The sequence below is a fragment of the Chlamydotis macqueenii genome, chromosome 12 (assembly GCF_036417535.1).
Source record: "Chlamydotis macqueenii isolate bChlMac1 chromosome 12, bChlMac1.mat, whole genome shotgun sequence".
In the NCBI taxonomy this organism is placed as follows: domain Eukaryota; kingdom Metazoa; phylum Chordata; class Aves; order Otidiformes; family Otididae; genus Chlamydotis; species Chlamydotis macqueenii.
The window spans coordinates 13979282-14004031 of NC_141567.1; the positions used below are offsets into that span (position 1 = coordinate 13979282).

Genomic DNA, 24750 nt, shown 5'->3' on the forward strand with positions numbered 1-24750 from the left:
TACAGAAATTATAGATACATTCAGACAGCAGTTTCAGATAGCAAAACTATGCATTTAATATTCAGACACAAAGATAACATTATCACATTAAAGTACACCATGTATGGAATCACTATTTTATTCTTAAGTGTCTGAAGGATAAATTCTTTCCCATGGCTGTAATTCACTTCTCTTCTAATGTTGACACAGTGATGTCTCGTTGGTTCTACCCATATAACTTTGATTCTATGTGAAAATGATGGTTCTTGACTGCAGTAGGACATCATCTGCACTATTACAGAGGTTAGGAAACAGTACAAAACCCTTAATAAACCTCAACTGTTCTGATCTTTACTGGGGAAAAAATGAACAAGTGAATTATGACTGACACATGTAAAGTTCTGAAACAGCTCTTGGAAGGCAGGGGAAAAGACAAACTCTGTGCTACTATGGGACAGAGCCATGATGAGAGAAAAAAAAAAAAAGAAAAAACAACTCATCACCAACATTTAAAATGAAAATATCCAGGTGACTAAAATCTGAGGTCTGTGTTGATAGAAATGCAGCAAATGTACTCTAGTTCTGATCATGTTCCCTAAGAAAGAAGACTTAGTCCTTCAATAACAAAGAAAAATTGTGGCTACTTGTCTGTTTATTTTCTGAAAGTGTAAGAGATTAAGAATAAAGAAAGTACAGCCTTGAAAGTAGGCAAGAGAGCAAGCACAGCCAGGAAAAAAAAATTAAGTGCTGTCTCTGAACAGACCCATAGCACTTGCAGTTGCTGCTTCAGAACTCAAGATGAAAATACAGAGCTCAGGGAAAAAAAAAAAAAAAAAAAACACAAAAGAAAAACACCCTGCTACCCAAAAAAAAAAACCAACCCCAGAACACCAACTAAAACCTACAAAACAGACAAAAAAAAAAAAAGAAAAAAAGAAAAAAAAAATCAAGAAAAAACGGAATATCACTCAAGTGCTCTTATCCAGATGAGGTCATTGAGGGACAATAGCCCATGTTAGAGCATCACAAACGGCACCAGACTAAAAGCTACAAGACAGCTATAAGTAAATACACTATTCAGCTCTGGAAAAAGACACAAGGCAAACCAAAACATGTCAAAATCCAAAATAAAACATTTCAGGGTCTTTGAATAAAATTTAACACTTTTTTTTTGTAACGAAAATTTATGGCAAATTCCCTTCCCCTGCCCCCCAGGTTTGTAGAAAAAAAAAATTTATCTATTTCTACAAGAGATGGTAGCTCTTATGGCTTTACTTTTCCTGGAGAAAACTATAAATGACATAGTATATTTTTCACAAAAAAAAAAAAAAATCCCTGCATTTTTCCTGCAACAACTTTAATACTTATGATTAAGGAGATATGTTCTAAAGCCAGGATGTGTATGTCTGGGAAAAATGTTTGATTCTAGTATGATGACTAACTTGAATTACACAATGTCTTTTGAACAGAGTATTGTAAGACACAACACAAGCATAAAGTCCTTTCTTGCATGGAAAGGAATTCATGATCAAGCTGGAATCCTGGAAACAACCTTCCATGTAAGAGTTTGTGTTGAATACGGACCAATTGTCAATGTGATTAGCAGTAACTGAGAAATACGCATTTGTCCTACGAGATGGTGCATATCTCTTGAGATAGGCTGAATGCCTAGAGCTTTGTGGAAGACGCACAGATATTTGCAGCGTCAAGATCAATATTTTTTGTTCCCCTTCTTGCCTCTGGGCCACAGCATCACCAACACTGAAGTTAATTGTCCCTGAAATGCTAAATATAGACCAAGCTAGGTTTGTCGAAAACAAAAGTCTGTGGACAATATCCATTGCCTGATTAGTATGCTCTATTTGGCGTAGTCAAATAATGTCGAGTACGCTATTTTTTCTTTAATGCTGAAAAAGCATTTAGTCAATAAATTTGTTTTGAGTAACATAAGTGTTATTTGGAATGGTTCTCACAACATAAGGGTGACGAGGTATTCATTCCCAGTAACTGCCATTATTATTGGGGATGTTGTACTTCAGATAGTGTAACTAGGACAGACTGTTCTTGTCCCTCATGTTTTATTTATGGATGGAGCCAAGGGTTTCATGGTAAAGGAAGCACATTGCTTGCTTATAGAAAATGAAAGTTAAAACAGCACAAACATGCTTAACGCACATCTCAATGTGCCTAAAGAAATCTTATTCTACTTAGTTTAAACTGCGAGGAAGAGTGATCTCTGGAAAAACAGGGTGTGAAGCTGGATAATTCAAGTTCTTGTTCTGTTGAGATATTTTTTTTGCATCAGTTCTCATCTACTGAATAGAATAAAATAAAGATACTTAAACTTTATCTTGATCTCCTTTTGTTCAAAGAATGTCCTAACAAAAAACTATAGAGAAAGAATGTAAAATTTATTGCAAAAGCCCGTATTTCAGAAAAGCGTTTCTTTCGTATTTTTCACTTTTTAAACACAACAAAGGAAGAAAAAAATTAATAATTAAAAGGTTCTTACCTTTCAATTTCACCTGTAATTGCTGAAGGTATGTTAATTATCCTGTTGATTAAAGCTATTCTGCTAATTAAGAAGAATACTGTTTCCAATTCCTTTGTTCCATAAACATCATTCTCGGGTCCATCCTTCTTTCCAGTTTGTCCTTCAGTTGCAGCAAGGTATTTTTTTGATAAATCAAGCACTCTTTTTGAAAACAAGTTGGTTACTGCATGCTCTCCTAGCACACCACAATCAGTACATCTCCATCCTGGCAACATTAGTGATAGGTGGTTTTCATTTGACACAAGTCCAAAAGTAACAGGACACTTAAGCCTCAAGACATCCAAGTGTCTAACACAAAGATTGTCTATTTCTCTATCTACACCCCACGGTAAGAGACATGACAAAAACAGTTTAGCTATATCTGTGGTGACGTTCACATCAATGTTTCCTGATGGCTGCATTCTAATCTTTCTTGAACTCTTCATTTTTTTCTGTTTTTTCATGCCACCGCTTTCGTCCAAAGGCCTAGTTGCATTATTATCCCTACAGATTTGGTCTGAACAAACAGTATCTACTTGCTCACCCACTGGAGATACGGAGCCAGAAGTTTTATTTCTTTTTAATGTCAGTTTCCTTTTCTCAGTAGTACTTTTGGCTCTTTCTAGAGTGTCATAGTTGTGGAATGAATTTGATGACTTCAATCCATTGAGTAGAGATGACAGTAGAAGATCAAGTTTTTCCAGATCAAATAAGAGAATATGAAAGTTTGCATTGTTCCATTTTGTCTTAACTGGTAAAATAGTAAAGGGCTGTTGGATGAGGTTGGTATCTGTTAACTGGAGAAAAAAAAAAAAAAAAAAAAAAAGATTAAGTATCCAAACACAAATCCATAGTATTTTGCAATTTTCAAGATATTAGCATAGAATTGCATACGGAATAGACCAAATCTATTAATACCACTAAGTTGAACTCAATTATACTTACTCGCTTCTTACTAAGAAAAAAGGATTTTCTTCTAAATAGCTTAAGATACACTGAGACGTATGCATGTAAATACAGGCTTGCTAACATCTTCAATTATACAGCCCTGCTGTAGACTGCATACATCTTTGCCAAAACTCTAGGCTGGTATTTCTTCTGCCAGGTCTCATTTCAAACAAAGGTTTTTAGGAAAGTTTTGAAGAATATAGCTTTCTGTTTCAAAAATAAAGCTAGGGAAACACAAATCCTACAATGTTGCAAAATTCTTTCAAACCTTGAGAATCTGTATGCTTTGTAGCAATTTGATATGTCAAAGACTATGACTTTTGTCATTTTAAAACATGTAAAACTATCTTAAAGTTACTTAATTCCGAGTTAAGTTACACATACTTTATCAGCAACAATAAAGAACTTATGTAATTAGTTCTCCAGTTACAAAATTCATTACCTTAGATGAAAATAATTGTGAGCAAAAGGCTACAGATCTACTACGATGTTTGTGATCATCTGACTTCATCTTGTGCTACCCTATTTCCAATCTGGATATTTCTAAAATTTCCCCATACTTTTCCACCAACTTTAAAGGCCGTTCAATGACAACAGGCTTGCAGAGCATCATTTCAGTTCCACATACTAATGTGATAATTGTGCTGGTATAAATACACATCTGATTACTACTGTTAATAAGCACCCAAAGAAAATAATTTATGAATCCCCCTAAAATCTGGCAGAAATTAAGATTTGAGAACAGCTCCAGTTACTCACAACTTTGGACTGACATATTAATCTATGATAGCAGTAACCTAATGATTATGAACTATAACACAATGTCAGCTGAACAACATCAGAAAATGTTCAAAATAAAAACTGTTTCATTTTTGTCGCTTTATTATTTAAATGATAAGTGATCATTAAGAAAAGTTAATTAGAATTAATTTTTAGTTTGCCAATGCCCTCGCCATAGGGTAGATGCTATGCTGTGACAAACTCCCAGGTAGCGAGTGTCTTTGGACACATTAAAAATCAGCTCCTCATACAGATATCACAGAATAACTTACCCACACAAATGCCCATCAATAACAATTTGTCCAGGACATTAAAATATTAGACAGAATGTAGTGTAAGCATACAGAAAGAATAAAATATTTGAGAACATAAACTAAGATAAGAAAGTCTTCTGTATTCGGACATAAATTCTATAGATCAGATACTTTTCAAGTAGAACCTGTGGAAAGCAGGAAAGAGTAAGAATGAACATAAAAATGAAGAAAAATATTAATATAAAGCCATGTGAATGGAGAATATATGGAGGCAGCTATAAGATCCTAAGGATGAACAAGTCAAGAGGCTGAAATTCCAAAAATCTGTCTTGTAGCCATTGGGATATTTCTATATATGGAAAACATTCCATACTTGCTTTTCTCACACTCTCAGTTTTCCATGAATACTTCAGCAGAGATGCTCTGTCTTGGCCTTCTATGACAGCTAATTTGAGAGTCTTTGAGGAGAGGAAACACAGCAAGCTACCTCAGTTTTCATATTACAATCAAGATCTGCTTACAAGTGTGGATTTTCTACCTCACACATCTGCAAATTCAGGAGAAAAACATTTCACATTCCTGCTGCCCTTTTCCCTCTGCAACTTTCTATGCCTGTGTATTCCCAGCATGACAGCATTTTTATGACAGAGCTTCTGCAGCCTTCAGAAAGCAGAAGAAAACTTACTAGTGGGAGCACAGTAGAATATCAGCCTCTTTTACTGCTTCCCTACTCCTTTTTTAATTATAAAAGGACTGAATCTATGTACCATCCAATAAAAAGCCTGCAATAGTAGTGTTACCAGTGACAGTTAATGATAAATATTCAAATTTTAAAAGGATGATCTTAATGTTTCAATAAAACGTCTTTTCCTTCTCAATTTTAGTTTTAGCTGCATCTTAAACCATAAAATAAAATCTGAAACAATAACTCATTTAAAGTAAAAAAAAAAAAAAAGTAGTATTTTGTAAATATTGACTTTGGGCATTATGAATTTTTCAAAATATATTTTCATAGGAAATGCAATATTACATGGAATCATAGACATCACTGAAATGTTTACTGGAAGGAATGTCTGTAGGTCATCTCATCACACCTCCTGCTCTACAGACTTCCACATCACTGATATTGTTATGAAACTGATAGTATTTCAGAATTCATTTTCTGAGGAAAAAAACACATGACAAATATCCAATTGTAATTTGGAACAAAAATCCTGTTACTTCTACATGTAACTAAAAAACATATCAGAAACAGAACTAAATAAGTTGAGTCTTTAAGAATAGTCCAGTAAATTTTCATTATATGGACAAAACTCCAAATTTTTGATGCACACAATCCAAATGAACTTGTAGAAGAGCAATTACTTTATTTCATAGGAATCATCATGCAGCACTATTAAGTGGCACTCCATGAAGGAACTAGGAGGATCATCCAATGGTAAACTTAAGTTATGAGACCGTGACACAACATCTTATATCAGAATTCTGCTGTATCTATTAAAGAGAAATCTTTTACCTTCAGGGGAAGAGCAGACATGAGGGAGTATAAATTCCTTGTTGATGCTTTTGCCCTTTTCTTTAAGTGCTTATGACTTGTATGTTTTTATTGTCCTGCACAAGCCTATGCTTTCAGCACTGGGTTCACTCTAGCTATTTCACATTTACAACCAAGCATGTATGAGCAGAAAGACAGCACCAATAAGCAACTTTTCAGCCCAGCGATACTTTTGCAAACAACCACGCCAGCTTCCATGTCATAAGTGATGTAAACTTTTCTAGATAATTCTGTCAGTTTTAGTTTTCTTGTGCTAATTAGAAACATTCCACTAATGTAAAGAACTGTTTCTGTTGAAAATAGCTGAATCTTAAAAGAAACCAAGTGCTAGTAAACAGGGCAACAGCTGGCTTTAACTTGAAAGCCATGGTGATTAACTCTTCTTTCTCAAGACCACTCCTTGCCTAACTCCATTTACATTGCAAACTATGATTTTATATGATTAGCTATTTTTAAACTGTTAATATTGTAGTTATAAATAAAATAAGGAAAAATTTTACCTTAACTCTAATAACTAAGTTACTTGACTACTCAGTTTTAGGTGGTAATATAATTTGGTTTTCTGTTATTTATAGAATGACGCTCCCACCAGATGAGGATGCACTCTAAATACATAATCTTATTTAAAGATCTCTGTAGGGAGTCACAAGTAAGAGATTATAACTGCTTGTTCAGGTTTTCTTTTTATCCCTTTCCTTTTTCCTTTTTAAAAAATAATACATTGTAGTTAAGCACTAGGATTATTTTAATCTTTAATTATGCTGTTTCCTAATACATAGGGAGAACCCCATGGAATGCAAACACTGGAATTCACTAGCTAGCTTTGACATTAACAGAAGCTATTATTATTTGGCCTATCATTTTCATTTTCTCTGTTCTATACGTTTATATCCGCCTGATTAATATTTAGAAACCTTTAGGAAAATCATCATCCAAACAAAGGAAAATACTGTGACAATGTCAATCTGTTGAGGCATTTGGTGATGCTACTGTGTGTGAAGTCACAATAAATGTTTATTGGCAATATGAAAGCTTATTGACATTGATCCTAAAAGCATCTACCAAGTCATCTTAGCTCTCTGCCATAGGCATTTCATTCCAGTGAAAGAAGGTGGACATCTAAAGCTTTAGACATAAAACACTATTTAGGAAATATGGACAAGCTATTCTCTGTAACAGAAGATGACAGAAAATGGAAAGAAACCCATAAAACTAACTATGAACTAGAGAGTTGGGAATAGCATTTGATGATGGACATTGAAAAACAGATTAACAGATATTTACATTCTGTACTGTGCCTTTCCTGAAGTTCCAGAAGTATTTAACAAAAATAAATATTACTATGCTCAGATAAATATTACCTTTAGTTTTTTTCAAAGGTACACATGAAGAGTTTAGTAACTCGGTGTCAAGAAACAGACTAATAACAATAGCAATAACAAAGTGTGACTTGTCTCTGAACCACACAGCCCAACTTTGAGGCCTCCCTGTTGCCAACATACAGGCTTCAGTAATGAAAAAAAATCCCCTTTTCCTTCTTTCCTGACAACTTTTTCCAAACTCAGGCTCAGTTATCACAGAACCCTCTTTCGACTCCAGACTGCTTAAGGGGATAGTACTGTACATATCAAAATATCAAGCCATTCAAGCCTTACTATTCTCCCAGTGAATTTCACATAATCATGTAAAAAAAAAAAGAATTAATTCAGTAATGAAGAGGCTTCCTTCAATTCTGCAAGTTAAATGACCACCACACTATGATGCACTCAACACAACCTACAGATTTTTATAATCATCATTTTGAAAAACAGTACAGAGGCCTTTTTTCCTAGTTTACCACTGCTAGTTTTAAATTTTATTTTTGACATTCTCAACTTTTTAATTCCTTATTTACAACTCTCCCCTGACCACCAGTGTTCCATCTACTTTTATTCTTCAGCTGAAAATTTTGGAAGGTATAAAAAATTATTAATTTAACAAATCTTCTGGAAAGTATTACAGACAGGGCAAACTGTATAATTTTTCACAGCTTCAGTAGTTTTATTCAGATTTTGAAAGTTAATCTTTGTCGTCTTTGTCATTGTCCAAGTGTATGAATCTAAAACAACTATAAACGTTAAGGTCTCCTTCTGTAGTTCAGTTCTGAAAATTAGCAGAACATGCCACTTTTTTTTGCGCATCACTAGCGGTAAGTGTAACAAGGAGTTACTCCAAATGAGGTGTACGTTGGCCAGGAAAGGCAACTTCAGTAACAAAGTTACTAAATTGTTGTCATAAAGTGTAAAAATTGTCAGGCTCAGGGCTAAAACCAGGGTTTTCATTGTCATGATACAGCTTACCACTTATTTTTGTTGGAAACCGAGAAGTAGGAAGCACTTTTTAATTTTATTTTGTGTACGTATGCATTATCTGAAAAGTAATCTAATAGCACCATCAGCCATTTCAGTTAAAATACTGGCTAGCCCATAACAAAAACTGATGAATAAGTATCTCTACAATTAATAAGTTTAATATAAATACCTTCTGTAATTAACTATTAGATCTCAATTTAAGCATTTCCAAATCCCAAAGTGAAATTGTCTACTTGTTTTAATGTTTTTTTTTTTGGGTTTTTTTTTTTTTTTTTTTTAGTTTAAAAAGTCACTGTTTGAAGCTGAATAGTTTAGTAATGAGGCTAAAAACTCCTTAGTTCAAAATAAAGCCATTTGTGTGCTGATAACATTCCTGCTTAACAACTGGAACTTGGAACATTTTTACTGCTTTGAGATCTGCATCACTTGATAAGGCTTCCTACAAGGCCTTCACCTCTAAAGTGGCAAGAAGTCTGGCTACACACCAAAATTACAACCAGAGACTCATGAAGCTCTCGTGCATCACCTCTGACTGAACCACAGCAGGGCAAGTTTTCTATACCCAGTAAAGAGCAGGATTCAGGGAGGCTTTGAAATGGCAAGCTATATTCCACACTTGGCAATTACCACCTCTGTGATAGCTCCCTAGTTCGTCACTGAAGATGTTTGAGCCAGGACAAGACAAGAGCTGCGGCAACAAACTTTGCTAACTCACTTTGACTTCTTCTGGCATGAAATCCATTCCTCCTCCACAATTTAAGAGCCTATTTTTCTGCTTCTTTTCTTTTCCCTTTACACATCTTTACCAAACCACCTTAGCACCCAAAGAAAAATTTGCCCGTGTCTATGGAAGGGGGAGGCAGGGGGCTATCCTTACTGTGGCCCCCAAATACATCAATACATGCCATTATCTTTAACAGGTCTAAGACAGACATACCACATAAAAGTTTCATTGGAAGTACGATTCAAGTGTTATTTTACCTAGCTGCCTTCTCATCTCTAAAGGCCTTTTATCCACTGGGATCCAGCTTGTTCTAGGAACATTATTCCACTTAAAATACTGTTGTGGTTTTGTTAGTGAGGGGGGGCCTAAGGTGGTAGCTTCTGTAGGAAACTGCTAGAAGTCGCTCCCCTTTGTTCAGTGGACTCGGCCGGGCCTAGGGCGGACCCGCTGCTGGCCAAGGCCGAGCCAATTGGTAGCAGAATGTCCCGTGATAACGCCTCTGAGATAACATATTTAAGAAGGGAAAAACAGAAAAAAAAAAAAAAGAGAGAAGAGAAGATGTGAAGCAGCTGAGCGGGGGCAGAGGCGCAGAGGGGGAGGCGCGAGCCTCATGGGCCTTGCAGGCCTCACCCTCTGGCCTCCCGCCGGGCAGCCGACTGGGCCTGACTCGGCCTGGCCCAGCTGCAAGAAGTGGAAAGTAGATGAGAAGTGAATAAGATGTTAAAAAAGATCCTGAGAGACATCTACCAGCCTGTTGTGAGGAACGGCTGCAGACGCCAAGGTCAGTTCAGAAGGAGGGGGAGGAGTAATGCGGCTCCTGGCCAAGATTCCCCTGCAGCCTGTGGTGAAGACCGTGGTGGAGCAGGTTGTCCCCCTGCAGCCCATGGAGGTCCATGGAGGAGCAGAGATCCACTTGGAGCCCGTGAAGGACCCCGTACCAGGGGAGGTGGATGCCTGAAGGCAGCTGTGGCCCATGGAGGGCCCGCTGGGACAGCTGTTCTGGAGAGACTGCACCCGTGGAAGAGATGACCCATGCCAGAGCAGTTCCACGAAGGACTGTGGCGTACGGGTGGGACCCCACGCTGGAGCAGAGGAGGAATGCGAGGAGTTCTTCCCCCAACCATGAAGCAGCGGCGTGAAACAACATGTGATGAACTGACCACAACCCCCATTCCCTCTTCCCTCCTTGTGCCGCTCGGGAGGGGAAGGTAGTAGAGATAATGTTAAGCTTGGGAAGAGGGAGGGGTGGGAGGAGGTTATCTTGTTCTCTGTCTCATTATCCTGCTGTTTGTAGTAATAAATGAATAGTTTTCCCCAAGTCGAGTCTGTTTTGCCCATGACGGTAACTTTAAGGATTTCTCCCTGTCCTTATCTCAAACCTCGAGCCGTTTTTCCTTATATTTTCTCTCCCTGTTCTCTTGGAAGGTGGGGGGAGTGAGAGAGAGACTGCGTAGTCTGGTCCGATCGGGGCTGAACTACGACAAATACACACTTTCATTAGCTGGCAGGGCTTCCCATACTGTTTCAACTCCTCATGTGTCTATACTTTCTCCATGCACCAGCTTTCTTTACCAGATGCATTCTACTGAGGACTTTGTGCTAAAAACAGGTTTGACAAGAATGGTCTTGACATTAATTTTACATAAAGGAAATAAAGCAGCAAAATCACATGGTAGATTTTTTAGAAGGCAAACCAAACCCAAAATATATTTAGATGTCACTTCAATACCACTGAAAAGAAATTGCTCAGTTCTCACTGTGTGGGTAGTATCAACCTCTATATAAAACAAGTCCTGAAGTAGTAAAAGTGACTTTTTCTTACAGACTTTCGGCCTTCTTTATCCACTGTGCTTTCGCTTTATCCCAAATGTAACAAGATAAAAGGAACAGAAAATTGGCCCCAAAGTTCCCAGTTCCTGCAGAATGAATCATGCTGCATAAAACATAAATGTGAGCTATTCTGCTGATCCAATAAGTTTGTTTTTTTTTTTAATTAGGTAACATTCAAGGGGTTTAATCATGTTCCTTTGAGTTTTCTCTTGTGAGAGTATATTTTGATCCATTAACATTAAACAAGTCAAAAAAAGATCAGACTCCTCTTTTATCTGCTACTTGCCATCTGCAAAGGCTCAAGAAAATATTAGACAGAAATTGAACAACAGGTGAAATTTTAGTTAGATTTTGGTGGAGGGAAGGAGTGAGCTTAATTTAAATATTGTGAAAGGAGACTGGAAGATTATTCCATTAACAGAATGTGCACTGACGATTTTTTTGGGGTGGGGGATTTTCTCTCTCTTATGTGTTGAGTTTTTTGGGCAGACTTATACTTTTCTATTTTTCATTAGACTATAGGCTCTTAACACAGGCCCAATACAACAACAGCACACTTAATTACATGATAAAAGTCTGTCAGATAAGCAAGACTTCCTCTTTCAAAGAGTAATTAGTTCATTATTAAATATATCTACTACAAAGAAATCGGCTAATTTACTGAGGAAAATACCGCTATCCTACTATGTGCTCATGGGTATTCAATGAAGACAAGCTGTGAACAAAGTAGATGCACTTCACTCTTTCAAACAACTATTTTTAAGCAAAATTCAATATGGAATCATTAAAACCAGTGCATCTTACAGTCTTTAAGAAGTTTCTGATACAATAATTTCTGAAATATCGCAGTGAAGTTTTAAAGCAAAATATAAATATGCTCATTTCAATAAAATTCATACTTTTTTGTCACCTGTCTTGCTGTAATCTGAGCTTTAATTACACTACAAAGACAACAGAAACTTTAAAGACCATTTACATGTTTGAATCATTTACTGTTCATTACCTCTGTAGCAATCAATAACATTGACAATAAATAGGAGTGTTTATTTTTTAAATACTAAAACATGAAGAGGAGGGTGGGGCAGTAGAATTTGCCAACAAAAATGTATCGAGGGCTAAGAACATTCTGTGTGTTTACCATGTCAGTTCACTGGGGTGTCAATAGAAGCTCAGAGCTCCTGATTTTTTCTTAAAGTCACATCTCATAATTGGTCTGGCACTAGGCTCACAAAAAATAAGCATGTTACACAGCTACTTGCAAAAGTTATCTAGCTACTCCTATCCTCTTACATTTGCACTTCATGGAACTGGAAGAATTGCTTCAAGTGAAGCATGGCTACCACATACAGGGGTCTTAAATATTAACTTATATTGCCAATGAAAGCTCTATTCTATTCTCCATGATGCTTTATCCTTGATTGTAGGAAACAATAAGTGTGTTTGGTTTCATTTGTTTTGGGTTTTGTTTTTTGCTGGTTTTTGGTTTTTTTTTTTTTTTTTAATACAGAATAGCTTAGTAAATGTTTTTACCTACACAGACATTTTACTCTTCAGCCTCTTTAAAGAAAATAGTGGCATTACATATAATATACATAAAAGAACGAATTATGTTTTGGGGACAGGTTTGCAGGTGCTATCTCATGCACAGTTTTTTCAAAATAGGAAACCTGTAATTGTCTCAGAAAAAAAAATACATAAACAATGCACAAAATGGCTGGCACAGTGTAAATTAAAGCATTAAATTCATTTCTAAATCCTCTGAGCCCACAGTTGCTAGAGATGGTAGTCAATAGTAGTAAAAAAAATTGCCTCCTTGAGAAGTGCTTGGTGGACAGCAGCTTGATGATTGGCAGCACAAATAGAAGACAAACGAGAAAGCCTTCAATCTGCAGCTGATGCACAGGAAGAACATGGGGAGCTGAGTTTACAATAGAGAAAACATTACCAAGCTAATGGCACAGGCAATCATTTGACCACCATGCATCCCTGATAGCAGCAGGGCATCCATTTTCAGTTAAGTGTTAGAGTACCTTTTTGCTTTCTCTGACCACTGCAGGGGTAAAACAACCTAGTGTGTGAAACCCACTGACTGGTAATAAATTACTATATTGGATACTTTTTGTTTTCTTTCAGCAATGACTTTACTGTGTATTCCTGCTATCATTACCAATTAAAGTGGAGATTGCGTTAGCGAGCTATATCTAACTGTATATCAGTCCCTATGCTCCAATTGCTTCAGCAAGTATCACAGGGTCAAGAGGCTCCTTTGACCTTTATCAGCTAAGTCTCTCTGACCACTCACTATTTGAAGCAATCTCAGCTGAACAGATGGACACTTTTGCACACTCTATAAAGCTTAGAATATAAAGATAAATGAAATTGTGTTTGGGGCTTCAAACTGGTTTATGAGCATAAAATATTGTTAGCAAGTTCCACAAAAATCTCAGATTTCAAATAGCACATCTTAAACCTATACCATGAACACAGTGCCTTCTTTTATCTACTAGGAAATGGTATTTTTTGTTGTAGATTCTACAAGTAAAACTGAAAACTTGATATAACTTACATGTCTAGTTAGTACAAAGTCACTTCTGACTTTAGAAAGCCTAAATTAATTACTTTAAAGACAAGCAAGAAGAAAATTTAATATAGCCTTTTAACACGACAGTCAGTCAGAGCAGCATACAGCACATGATCAAACAGATCATTCAGTGGAAGAATACTAACAGTCGAATACTACAGAGCATTCAGAGAAGTAATTTCAAATTTCCCTATCTTAAGTTTCTTAAAAGTCCTTGCTCTTTAAATCACTGCACCAAAATTTTAGTTACACAACACGGGAGAAAGTTTCAAATTCCTTGAGGAACACCTGAAGAAGTGGTAATAATCAGATATAAATGTGATCTCATGATTGTATTTATCTATTTTTAACTGAAAAATAATCTATTGTTTAATAATAATATTGAACAGTCTTTTGAGTTAAATCACACCAGCAAACCTGCCTTGTTAAGTTCATAACCTTAAATAAACAAATGTTATACAGACTTAACTAGATTTAGTGTTGAAAATTTATTAAATTGGATAAAACCGTGGGATTTATTTTTTTTTTCTTTTAGGTCTGGCCTGCTTTTCAGAAGAATAAATTCCGAAGAGGTAAAATTCTGATCTCCATATTTCTGAAGGATGTCATGGATGTTTCATAGAAATACTTCCCCAAAGTAATTTTAATCCTTCATTCTAATATCATCTCGATTCAACCAACAATTCAAATCAGTCTTACTAACAATGAACCCACTGTCATTTGCAAATAAACAGCCGTCTTATTTTCTTGCTCAGCTGAAAGCATGAACAATCCAGGATTTGGACAAAGATGCATTTAGTTAAAAATAGTTACAAACAGCAGTGTTCTGGTTTTGTTAGTGAGGGGGGGCCTAAGGTGGTAGCTTCTGTAGGAAACTGCTAGAAGTCGCTCCCCTTTGTTCAGTGGACTTGGCCGGGCCTAGGGCGGACCCACTGCTGGCCAAGGCCTAGCCAATTGGTAGCACAATGTCCCGTGATAACGCCTCTGCGATAACGTATTTAAGTAGGGGAAAACAGGAAAAAGAGGAGGAGAAGATGTGAAGCAGCTGAGCGGGGGGCAGAGAGGGGGAGGCGCGAGCCTCATGGGCCTTGCAGGCCTCACCCTCTGGCCTCCCGCCAGGCAGCCGACTGGGCCCGACTCGGCCCGGCCTGGCTGCAAGAAGTGGAGAGGAGATGAGAAGTGAATGAGATGTAAAAAGGATCCTGAGAGACATCTACCAGCCTGTTGTGAGGAACGGCTGCAGACACCAAGGTCAGTGAAGAAGGAGGGGGAGGAGTAATGCAGCTCCTGGCCAAGATTCCTCTGCAACTCGTGGTGAAGACCATGGTGGAGCAGGTTGTCCCCCTGCAGCCCATGGAGGTCCACGGAGGGGCAGAGATCCACCTGCAGCCCGTGGAGGACCCCACGCCAGAGCAGGTGGATGCCTGAAGGAGGCTGTGGCCCATGGAGGGCCCGCTGGGACAGCTGTTCTAGAGGGACTGCACCCGTGGAAGAGATGACCCACGCCGGAGCAGTTTCACAAAGGACTGTGGCCCGTGGGAGGGACCCCACGCTGGAGCAGGGGAGGAATGCGAGGAGTTCTTCCCCCGACGATCATACAGCGGTGTAAAACAATGCGTGATGAACTGACTGCGACCCCCATTCCCTTTTCACCCCCCCGTGCCGCTCGGGAGGGGAAGGTAGTAGAGATAATGTTAAGCTTGGGAAGAGGGAGGGGTGGGGGGAGGTTATCTTGTTCCCTGTCTCATTCTCCTGCTAATTTTAGAAATAAATGAATCGTTTTCCCCAAAGTCGAGTCTGTTTTGCCCGTGACGGTAACTTTAAGGATTTCTCCCCATCCTTATCTCAAACCTTGAGCCGTTTTTCTTATATCATCTCCCCCTGTTCTCTCGGAGGGTGGGGGGAGCGAGAGAGAGACTGCGTAGTCTGGTCCCGATCGGGGCTGAACTACAACAAGCAGGTATATAATCGAAATAGCCCTTAAACATACACCATCTCTAAAAGAACCTGCATAGGAAGAAAGGATGCAAATTATCAGCTACACTTTCATCTCCACATAAAGACCTTCTCCACATACGCACCCTCTAATCCAATATAGCTCCTATTGGCAATCCACACAAGCACACTCCCACGTCTAATCCCGCCTACCTCCTGGGGCTTCGAATTTAGGGAGCATGTGAACAGTTTCTGTCACTACAAGCCTCCCAGAGTGGGCAGGCAGGTCAGAATTATTCACATCAGAGCAATGCTGGCCTTATACATAAGGTGAGAATCATACAGAGTAAAGCTGTTACTGTACCAAGGTCATTCACATTCCTTACCTTCAGACACTTAACTTAATCACAGGACAGCAGATCCTCTTGAGGGGAGCACTCAATTTTTTTTTTTTTCTGATTCATTTACCCTTTTAAAATATCAGTACTCACATACAAAGAACCAAGCATAAAAAGCCTAGAGTCAACAAAGGTGTCCCAGTTTGCTTTCACATGCAATCTATGCTTGATCTAAGGCTTCATCATTTGGACAACGCAGTCCCAAACAAAGGTGTTAACTAATGATGAATTTTCCAATATTAACTACTTGAAAGAAACTGCTTTGAACTTGTCTTACATGATTCTTACTATATTACTCATTACAACACCTCTAGTCATATTACTGAGGATGCCCAGATCCTCCTAAGAATCAATCTCCCACACAGAAAAGGCTGCAGTATTTTTTGAGCTTACATCACCCATGTTTATCTATCAATTTAACCGTAATATAAGCAAAGTCAGCCTCCTGCCTTCCAACACTATGATTTTTTTTTTTTTTTTTTAAATCCCAGTGGAGAATGTTACTAACTTCGCAGCACTTTGAACAGTAATTGTGGCATCACTCCTGATGAGTCTGTGGCACAAAGTAAGTAATTAAGCCAAGGAGTCTTCAAGCTCAAGCTGTGTGATTAATAGACTGAGCAACTGGATAAACCCCCCTTTTTATCACATACGGAAGGCCACCATCAGGCAGATTGTTGGCCAGATGGATCTACTGGGCTCAACAAATTTTTAATTGTTCAGGAAGAATTGCTAGCACATCTATTGCTCAATGTAGAGACATTGTATAAAAATTAAATATTTCTTATGTTGTGTTTTCATGTCCACAATGTCCATCTGTCTCTCCATCACGAAGACTGAACTTAATTTTTTATTGCAAGTAAAATATAAAAAAAAATATTAAAATGATCCTGGAGACAAATCATAACATTATGAAAAAAGAATAACAGGTAAGTAAAGCTAGTATCAGAATATTCTTCATATTAGTTTTCAACAGCAGTAAACAAGTTTACATTTTGTTTTGCAAGAAAATATTTGAATAAGTATATATGATATACAGATAGCTTTATACAGACAACTTCTGCTTTGCTCTAGAATTCGCATCACTACCTATGTAGGCACATTCTATCAGAAAGGCAATTCTAATCACAATACCTTTGACAAAGTCTCTTCTAACATTTTAATTACAGAAAGAATACAAAAAATGAACCTGTGATCCACTTCTCTCAAAATAAAATCAGTCTTTGACATGAACAGTCTCTGCAGCATGAAAAGTTTAGATGGAAGCGAAGGATAAGGTGTTTTTAAATTAAGTCTTATTCATTTATATACTCAATATTCAAATATTCTGTCTATAGCTTAATATATTAACTTCTCTTGAACATAGAAGTAAATTCCCTAATCATATCTTTAGAAATATACAGATGGATAGTAGCCAAAACATTTTCAGCCTCACTCAGCACTTAGGAAGAAATGCCATAAGATGGAGCATCTCCCATGTTTCCTCGAACATCAACTGGACAAACAATGCTACAGCAAACCACAAAACCCAGACTACTGACTCATGGATCTAGGAATTATTATACTGAACAATTTATTGGATGAATAAACACCCCAATATCTGTGAGAATAATGCTGAACAGAGATACAGCCAACACGACCTTAGAAGGAGGGTAAAAGCATGAGAATATTGCTTTGTGCTAAGAAGGATTGATGCATATAGAAGTTAAGTTACCAACCCACAGCTGGCTGCTGACTCCAAATGAAATAACATATTTGCCCTAGGCTGCTCTGATTGTGCATTTTCCATAGTGCATTACAAGCATCTCACCCATAAAATTTATCTACATAAAAAGTACCAGATCAAATCCTAAGCAAGTGACTTTCTACTAAAGAAAAAAAAAAATAATACCATTAAATTCTTAAATATTAAAATCCTATCATTCTTGAAAACTCAGGAATAGGCAAGTTGGACTTTCTTCAGGTCCTATGTCGTTCTAGGATGTATCAGGACAGTAGCTAAGTCTCTGCACCCATAAACTTCATACTGTTCTTTCCTTGAGTGCTGTTCAATCTTACTGAAGGCAGTAGAACTGCATAGGCTCCCAAGAGGACAATATTTGCAAATGTTTTCAGATATATCTAGTCAGCTGATTAATCCTTTCCTATAAGTATTGCAAGAACCAAATCTAACCACCAGAACAAATTAAGGTTTGAGTATTAACATGTAGAAAAATACGCCAAAAGAATGGAAATGTAACCACTGCTGTTGCCTTGTTTGTTTTAAATTGAATTACAGTTTAGCTTACTATTTTATTTCTGCTATTTAACTGAGACAAGAGATTCAATTAGTTATCAGAAGGAAGCTAGCAGATAGTAAATCTTTTGCACAGTAAGGACTGGTGTTGCAACTCCTAGTTCTAGGTGCCAGTGCATTTCTGAAAAAGTCACTGATCTTTTTTTTTTTTTTTAAATAGGTTTGTGAGGTGGAAATCTAGGAGCATGTCACAAATCTGAATTTCTGTTGACTTTTCCTCACTAAAATAATATTAAACTATAAGAGGTCTGGAACTTAATGTTTAGAATAGAAAAGATTATAATCACAAGTGTAAATACTCCACCATCCTCCTGTCATGAATGGTGAAGAGTTCTCAAGAACATCACTGGACAACAAGAGAATTCAAATTTATTTTAGAATTATTAGAATTAGGTAGATAAGTTACAAGGAAAATCAATTAGGCTGATCTACAAAAGAAATCTCATCTTAGGGACTAGAAAGTAGTAAGTGTAAAATGTAAGACAGGAAAATTCAAACTATATATGACTCCACATCCAGAACTATAAGAAACAATCGTAAGTGGATAATAAGATAGCATGAACAGCTCTTCAGTATGATAGAAACTGTATGTTTCTATTCATAAATGATATGTCCCTAAAAAAAAAAACCAAAATACAAACTTTCCTACAGTTTCCAAGGGACAGAGAAGGGAACTGCAGCATGACAGTTGAGGTATGGGAGAAGATGAAGAAGACGAAGACAGCAACAGCTAGGTTAGCTTCAATAAATGGTCCTTCAACATGAAACACTTCACAAGCACTACTGATATTGACCTTAGAATTATTTCTGGTAGGACACTAGCATCTATTCAGCTTTAGTGAAGGGTCCAATTAGTTGTCTCGGTGTGGGAAATAAAAAATTTTGAGTCAGTCACCTTCAGTCTAACTACAGAGAAAAAGTTTGTAAAGGTATATAAAAACAGTGTCTGAAACATTGAAATAAATAGTTAAGGCTTATTCCCAAATTTCTGTCAGCCTGTGTTACTTACTTATCCACATCTACAGGAGTAAAGTGTGCTACAGGATCCCAATGGCAGCTTTCTGCTTTCATTTTGCTTTGAGGTAATCAATAGAAAAAACACTGAAATCAACAAATTCTTGACTTGGTGGACCAGTTCAGAAAACTGCAGTAACTTTCAGCAAAGCTGACGTGTGGTCCAAGCTGTCAATATCTCTCAGGATCATAATTCCTTTTAACTTTTACCAATTTAATCTTGTAACTCTAAAGTTATTACTTTACTTCAGTTATGTTGCTACATTGATCCCTTGATAAAATACTTAATTGTCAAATCTCACAGGAAGTGCAGTAGTGAAATGCTTTGCATCTGGGTTATAGGAAATATATGTGTGTATATATATACACACTTTTGTTTCTTCACTTATTTTCCTATTACACTTAATTAATATACTTTTAAATACAGCTTCTGAACAGCAGTCTTAGTAAATAAAAAAAAAATATAAATACCCTGGCAGTAACAACATAAAGGTTACTAACTTTAAGGAGAAATGTTCTACTGCTTTTTGTTTTGCTTTGTTCTTAACAGTCCACTTCATACAAATGATCAAGATCTGTAATTCCTCACAATAATACTCTAAATATTACAAAAGGAAAGAAATAAAAGGAATCCATCTAACATACTATTGTTCATGGTGTCACTCTTGATTGTGTATTTGGTAAGTATTATTTTGGTATTTGTGCTTACAACTTATTACCATTTTTCTATCAATTTTTCCATCAGTAACATTTAACTAGTAGTGATTTTCCAGGCTTCCAATAACAATTTTATTTTCAAATTGCATCTTTTTCTATACTAAAACAAATAACTGCTATTGTGCTACAGTATTCATTTGACTTTTACTTATTCAATGCAGCAACATAAAGTATATCTTTCTTCTACTATTTATTATTTCTGTACATTCTTGTTTTTTGTTTTAAGGAACTACAAAAAGATAAACTTTGGCTTTCCTACTGAGAAAGTATCTCTTTCAGAAACATCTTGCCTTCACATATTTTGTTTAGAGCAGAATATGTATGCTATTACATAACTGAATAATAATTCTTTAGAAAAGCTACTACTAGGTATTGTCAATTTAAAATGTTTAAAATGAATTTACAAGTGTTATATTAACTGGTACTTAAGTACTCTGGTCATAATTATTTCTAATAACTTCATAAATCAAAATGAATTTTTACAGATCTTCTGTAAATTCTTATTTAGATGTTTTGATTCTACTTTCTGCACCATACATTAATGCTCAAAGAACAGTATTTTAAGAAATTGTGAAGTGATTATATCAGGCAATAAACATACCTAACACTCCTATAAAAGTTGATATGTAAACAAATACCCCCTCCCTCCATCTTTGTCTTGTTTGTCTTACACACACAATAAAATTTTCCCTTTTCTGGTCTAGCCCTTCGGTAGCATAATTCAGCAGCCAGAAGAAGTTCTAATTATATTATTGAAATCACTGGAAATAACAACGTATGATAAACACAGATCTATATCCAAATTATTTAAGATAAAAAGTGAGGAAACTTTCTAACATGAAACGTTTCTGGAACATCAGGAAAGCAATTCTCAGACATATCCAGTTTTTTATGTGCATCAGTGAAATCTTCATATGATGCAGTGAAGCTTTTTTTTTTTAAACCAGCTTTTCACACAGCTCCAATTTTCAAATATAACTATGACTTAAAGGTATAATGAGAACTAGTTCCATATAAACACCATGAGCACACAATCTAGTGTGTAGTCTGTTGTAATTAAGACCAGTGATTCAATACCTATTGCTACTGGCCAGGTATCATAGCAACCTTGTGTCACTGAATACTGCTGGAAAACTGTTCAGCACCAGCAAGACTATGCTTCAGGAAAATCTACAATGGCACTACAGATTGTCAACATCTGTGGGGGTTGTTACAGGGAGAACAACAAAGAAATCTGCTTTAAAAAACCCTATGCTTAGAAAATTGACAGAGATACTACAGTAGCACTACAAAAGGTTTAAAAAAATAGAGAGAGGAAGGAAAGACTTTTTTTGTCATTAGTTACATAACTTATGCACCCACATCCTAATATCCATCCGTATAAGCTGAGAGTTGAAATAATGCTGCATTACCACATTGTTTATGTATATCCACAAAGTACTTTCATTTTTTTTTTTTACTAAACACAAGCATCATTCATCATCAACATTAATCTGAAAATAAAACAAACCCACTTTAAAAATAATGTTTAAACTTCCACAAATGAACTCTAGATAGTCTTGTATAAATCTGCAAAAAAAAGAAAAAACAGGTTACTATGAACAAGAACCCAATATTGATTTTTCTGCGGTGCAGTAAAGCATCTCCATTCTATTTGGCTGCTGTCAAAGCCACTCTTTAACAGCTGGAGTCAAATTGCACTATTTACAGCAAAAGCCCTTGTCAAGTGGACCATAAGTATTCTAACAATACACTATTCAAATGGCACTTTGCCACACAAATTGCTGACTTGATGAATACCCTATGTCAATGACTAAGGCCAATATAAAAGTTTCATTTTTATGAGAGGTTTTACATTCACATATTAAGTAAAGCTTTCTTGAAGAACTATTAAGCTATATATTTTGGGTCTTTTGACACTGAAAATAATTAAAATCTGTTTAAATATATCAAGGGGATGTGACAACATTAATATGGATCTTGTGTTAACTGCATTTGTCACACTCATCTGTTATTGGTACTTCCACTGGCACGTGCAGCACAATAAAAGAATTAAAATGGTCAAAACACCATGAAATCAAAGCATTCTGCTTTTGTATCTGTGATTTACATGATGATAAATGTTCTGAAAGAAAGCCTTTGAAGCTGGACTGCTGTGTGAGGATATTTTTCTTCTTCTTTGGATGGAGTGGAGATACTATTATTTTGCAAATGTTAGTTTCTTTTAAACATAATATTACTAATAAAAGAAAGTAATGATAAATATTTTACCAATTGCTGAATCTTGCTTGCGATCTTCCTGTGGATCACCTCATTGTACTAAATAAGGATCACTCAAAAGCATAACATGAACAGGACAGAATAGCCACCCCTCATTTTTCCTGTTACATAAATCTTCTGAAATTGAATTGTTAAAAAAAGGGGCTAAAATTGACTGTGGTGTTTTTTTTTTTTTTTTTTTAAACAGAAATGTTATTAACAATTAAGTGTGTTGGTAAATTTCTAATACAGCAAATTGATAATTAAATACTCATTGTATACCTGCATACTAAAGCCTTTTGATAATCTGAAAGTTTTACAATAGTTTCATCTGTGTGATCATTAATATGGTATGAAATGTTGAGCTCTCTTATATCCGCAGAACTCTGACTAATTTCACGGGACCTGGATTTCAGAAGACTATTTCAAGATGCTAAAATATAAAGACCCAAAAGAGTCAATATCACACTTATTGAAAAACCTAAAAAAAGTTTCCTGCATAAGAACTAAGAAAAACAAAAACACTTGAGTCCATAACAAGCCTTCATTTCAGCAGCAACAAAACAGCATTAAAGCTGCAGAGCTCTATGCTCCTTTTGTGTATCCTGCACTGGGCTACAGGAATAGCATTAAGGGGACCCTCTGTTATCAAATTCTTCCCATGTTCAGCTACACCCCATATATTTAGCTTCCAGCATCTCCCACACCAGTCTACAGAATGTGCTCTAATGGAGGTGGAGGTGGGAAGAAGCACTGGATGTAATGGATGATAGATTTTTTTGATGAATTAAGAGCGGTCTCCCAAGTATAGAACTTCATTTGTTAGGAAATTAAAATAACATGACTATAATGACAAAGAGAAGGTGAAATAAAAAGAAAAGATATTTTGACAATCATAAGGAAGTCTAAGAGACATCAATAATACTCTCTCAATAAAAAGTTTCACTGGGGCAAGATAATTAATGAACAAAGTTTGAACAAGAAAATGGAATATTTTATTGAGAAATCAGAGCAGCTGAGGTGTATGTCTGACCAAGAAAAATGCTATAAATTATTACAATTCCACTGCTGTCTATTGTGATATTGCTTCCAGTTTAAGATCATAACAATCCTCAAAGTATGTTAAACCCCACACTTTAAAACTTACCAAAAACTATTTTGCCATATTCCATGAACAGCACATTTTCTTTCTAGCCACTTCATTAAATCCATACAATCATCAATTTAGCAAGTATGACTGAAACTACACTCCTAATATAACTGCTATAAGTTTTTCTATAGTTCCTCTTTAAAAAGGCAAGAAACTAGTCCCTTTAATAATCTAGCAGTGAGATCAGATTCTGTGTCAATGGCCAACTAGTGCACCATCTGCCCCACAACACGCTCAGCAGGATTACGCTCTAATAAGACTTTTCAGAAAATGGGATCAAAAAGAACTTTAGAAATCAGACTAAGGTTAGTAAAAGGTCAAAGATAAATATTAAGAGTTAAACAATAATCATTATAAACTCAAAGTTATATGTAAATTTGTAGGTACAATAAAGACAGACCAGAAAAGAAAATTAAAGAATGAGGACTTGGATTAAGCTGCATTTCATAAGACAGAATTTTGGAATATCCAGTATTTCATTTACCATAATTAATGAAGCCAGAAAAAGGCTAGAGACATGACTTCCTCTGTTTATTGTAGATAATGGAATTCACAAAATCCATTAATTAAAAAGTGGTAAACTCAAAAAAACAACACTGAGGCCTTATTCTTAAGATACACTCATATCAAGAGTGCAGTGAATATATTCACTCCTGATGCACAGAGTTTTCCAAAAAGTGTATGTACCTTTACCTTCCAATCTGAGTAAGGTAATACCTACCTCATTGAATCTGTGATTGTACTAAATCTGAGACAGTTTTAATAATTAGTTTTGCATTTAGCAAATACAAGCTTTTTTAAAATTTACAAATAACTGACAAAAATATTTATTTGCCACAAGCAAATAGAACGACTATTGCATGGTCAACCTTACTTCTCACATCGTGTCTCTGTACTCATTTTCTAAGCTTTAACAGCACATTAACAGTAGTTTCTGTTAAGTATTTCCTTCGACTGTTTTTTTCAAAACAAAAAGTAAGAGCGCATCTTTTCTATCAGTCACAATTATTTGGTTTAACAACATCTGTAAAAAAAAAGTTAGATAAAACTAAGTACAGTGCCTGGCCAAATCTTTCCTGAAGACTGTCATACCCATTTGCAGCCTAGCATCTCACAAGGAACATCCCCGTCCTCTTTTTAACCAATAAAGTGCCAAATTTAATCTCACTAACATAAATGTAAGGCACCTGCAATCTCTTCTATGATGATATTAAAAGAAAACAAACATCCAATAAGAACTAGCATTGAATGACAATAAGAACCTGCAGTTCTGTAGAAAAGCAATAATGGAAAGGCCAGTAGTAATATGCCATGATGTGCTTTTTCTCAAGACATATAAATCCAAATTGGTGATACAATTGTTCCGATTATACTGCTAATAGATGGAGTCATAAGCTAGAGGCATAAGGAAACAGTAAGTTTCTGAGAAAATCCTTCTGAGGTGAC

The 24750-nt window shown here is 36.1% G+C and overlaps 1 protein-coding gene across 1 annotated transcript in view; it reads right to left on the reverse strand.

The window, feature by feature from the left end:
• WDR72 (WD repeat domain 72) overlaps positions 1-24750 on the reverse strand; it is a 114492-nt gene that overhangs the window by 51930 nt on the left and 37812 nt on the right. The window contains exon 15 of the mRNA XM_086757553.1: positions 2492-3309. Within this exon, the coding sequence (XP_086613679.1) occupies positions 2492-3309 (818 nt within the window). The remainder of the gene's footprint in view (positions 1-2491; positions 3310-24750) is intronic.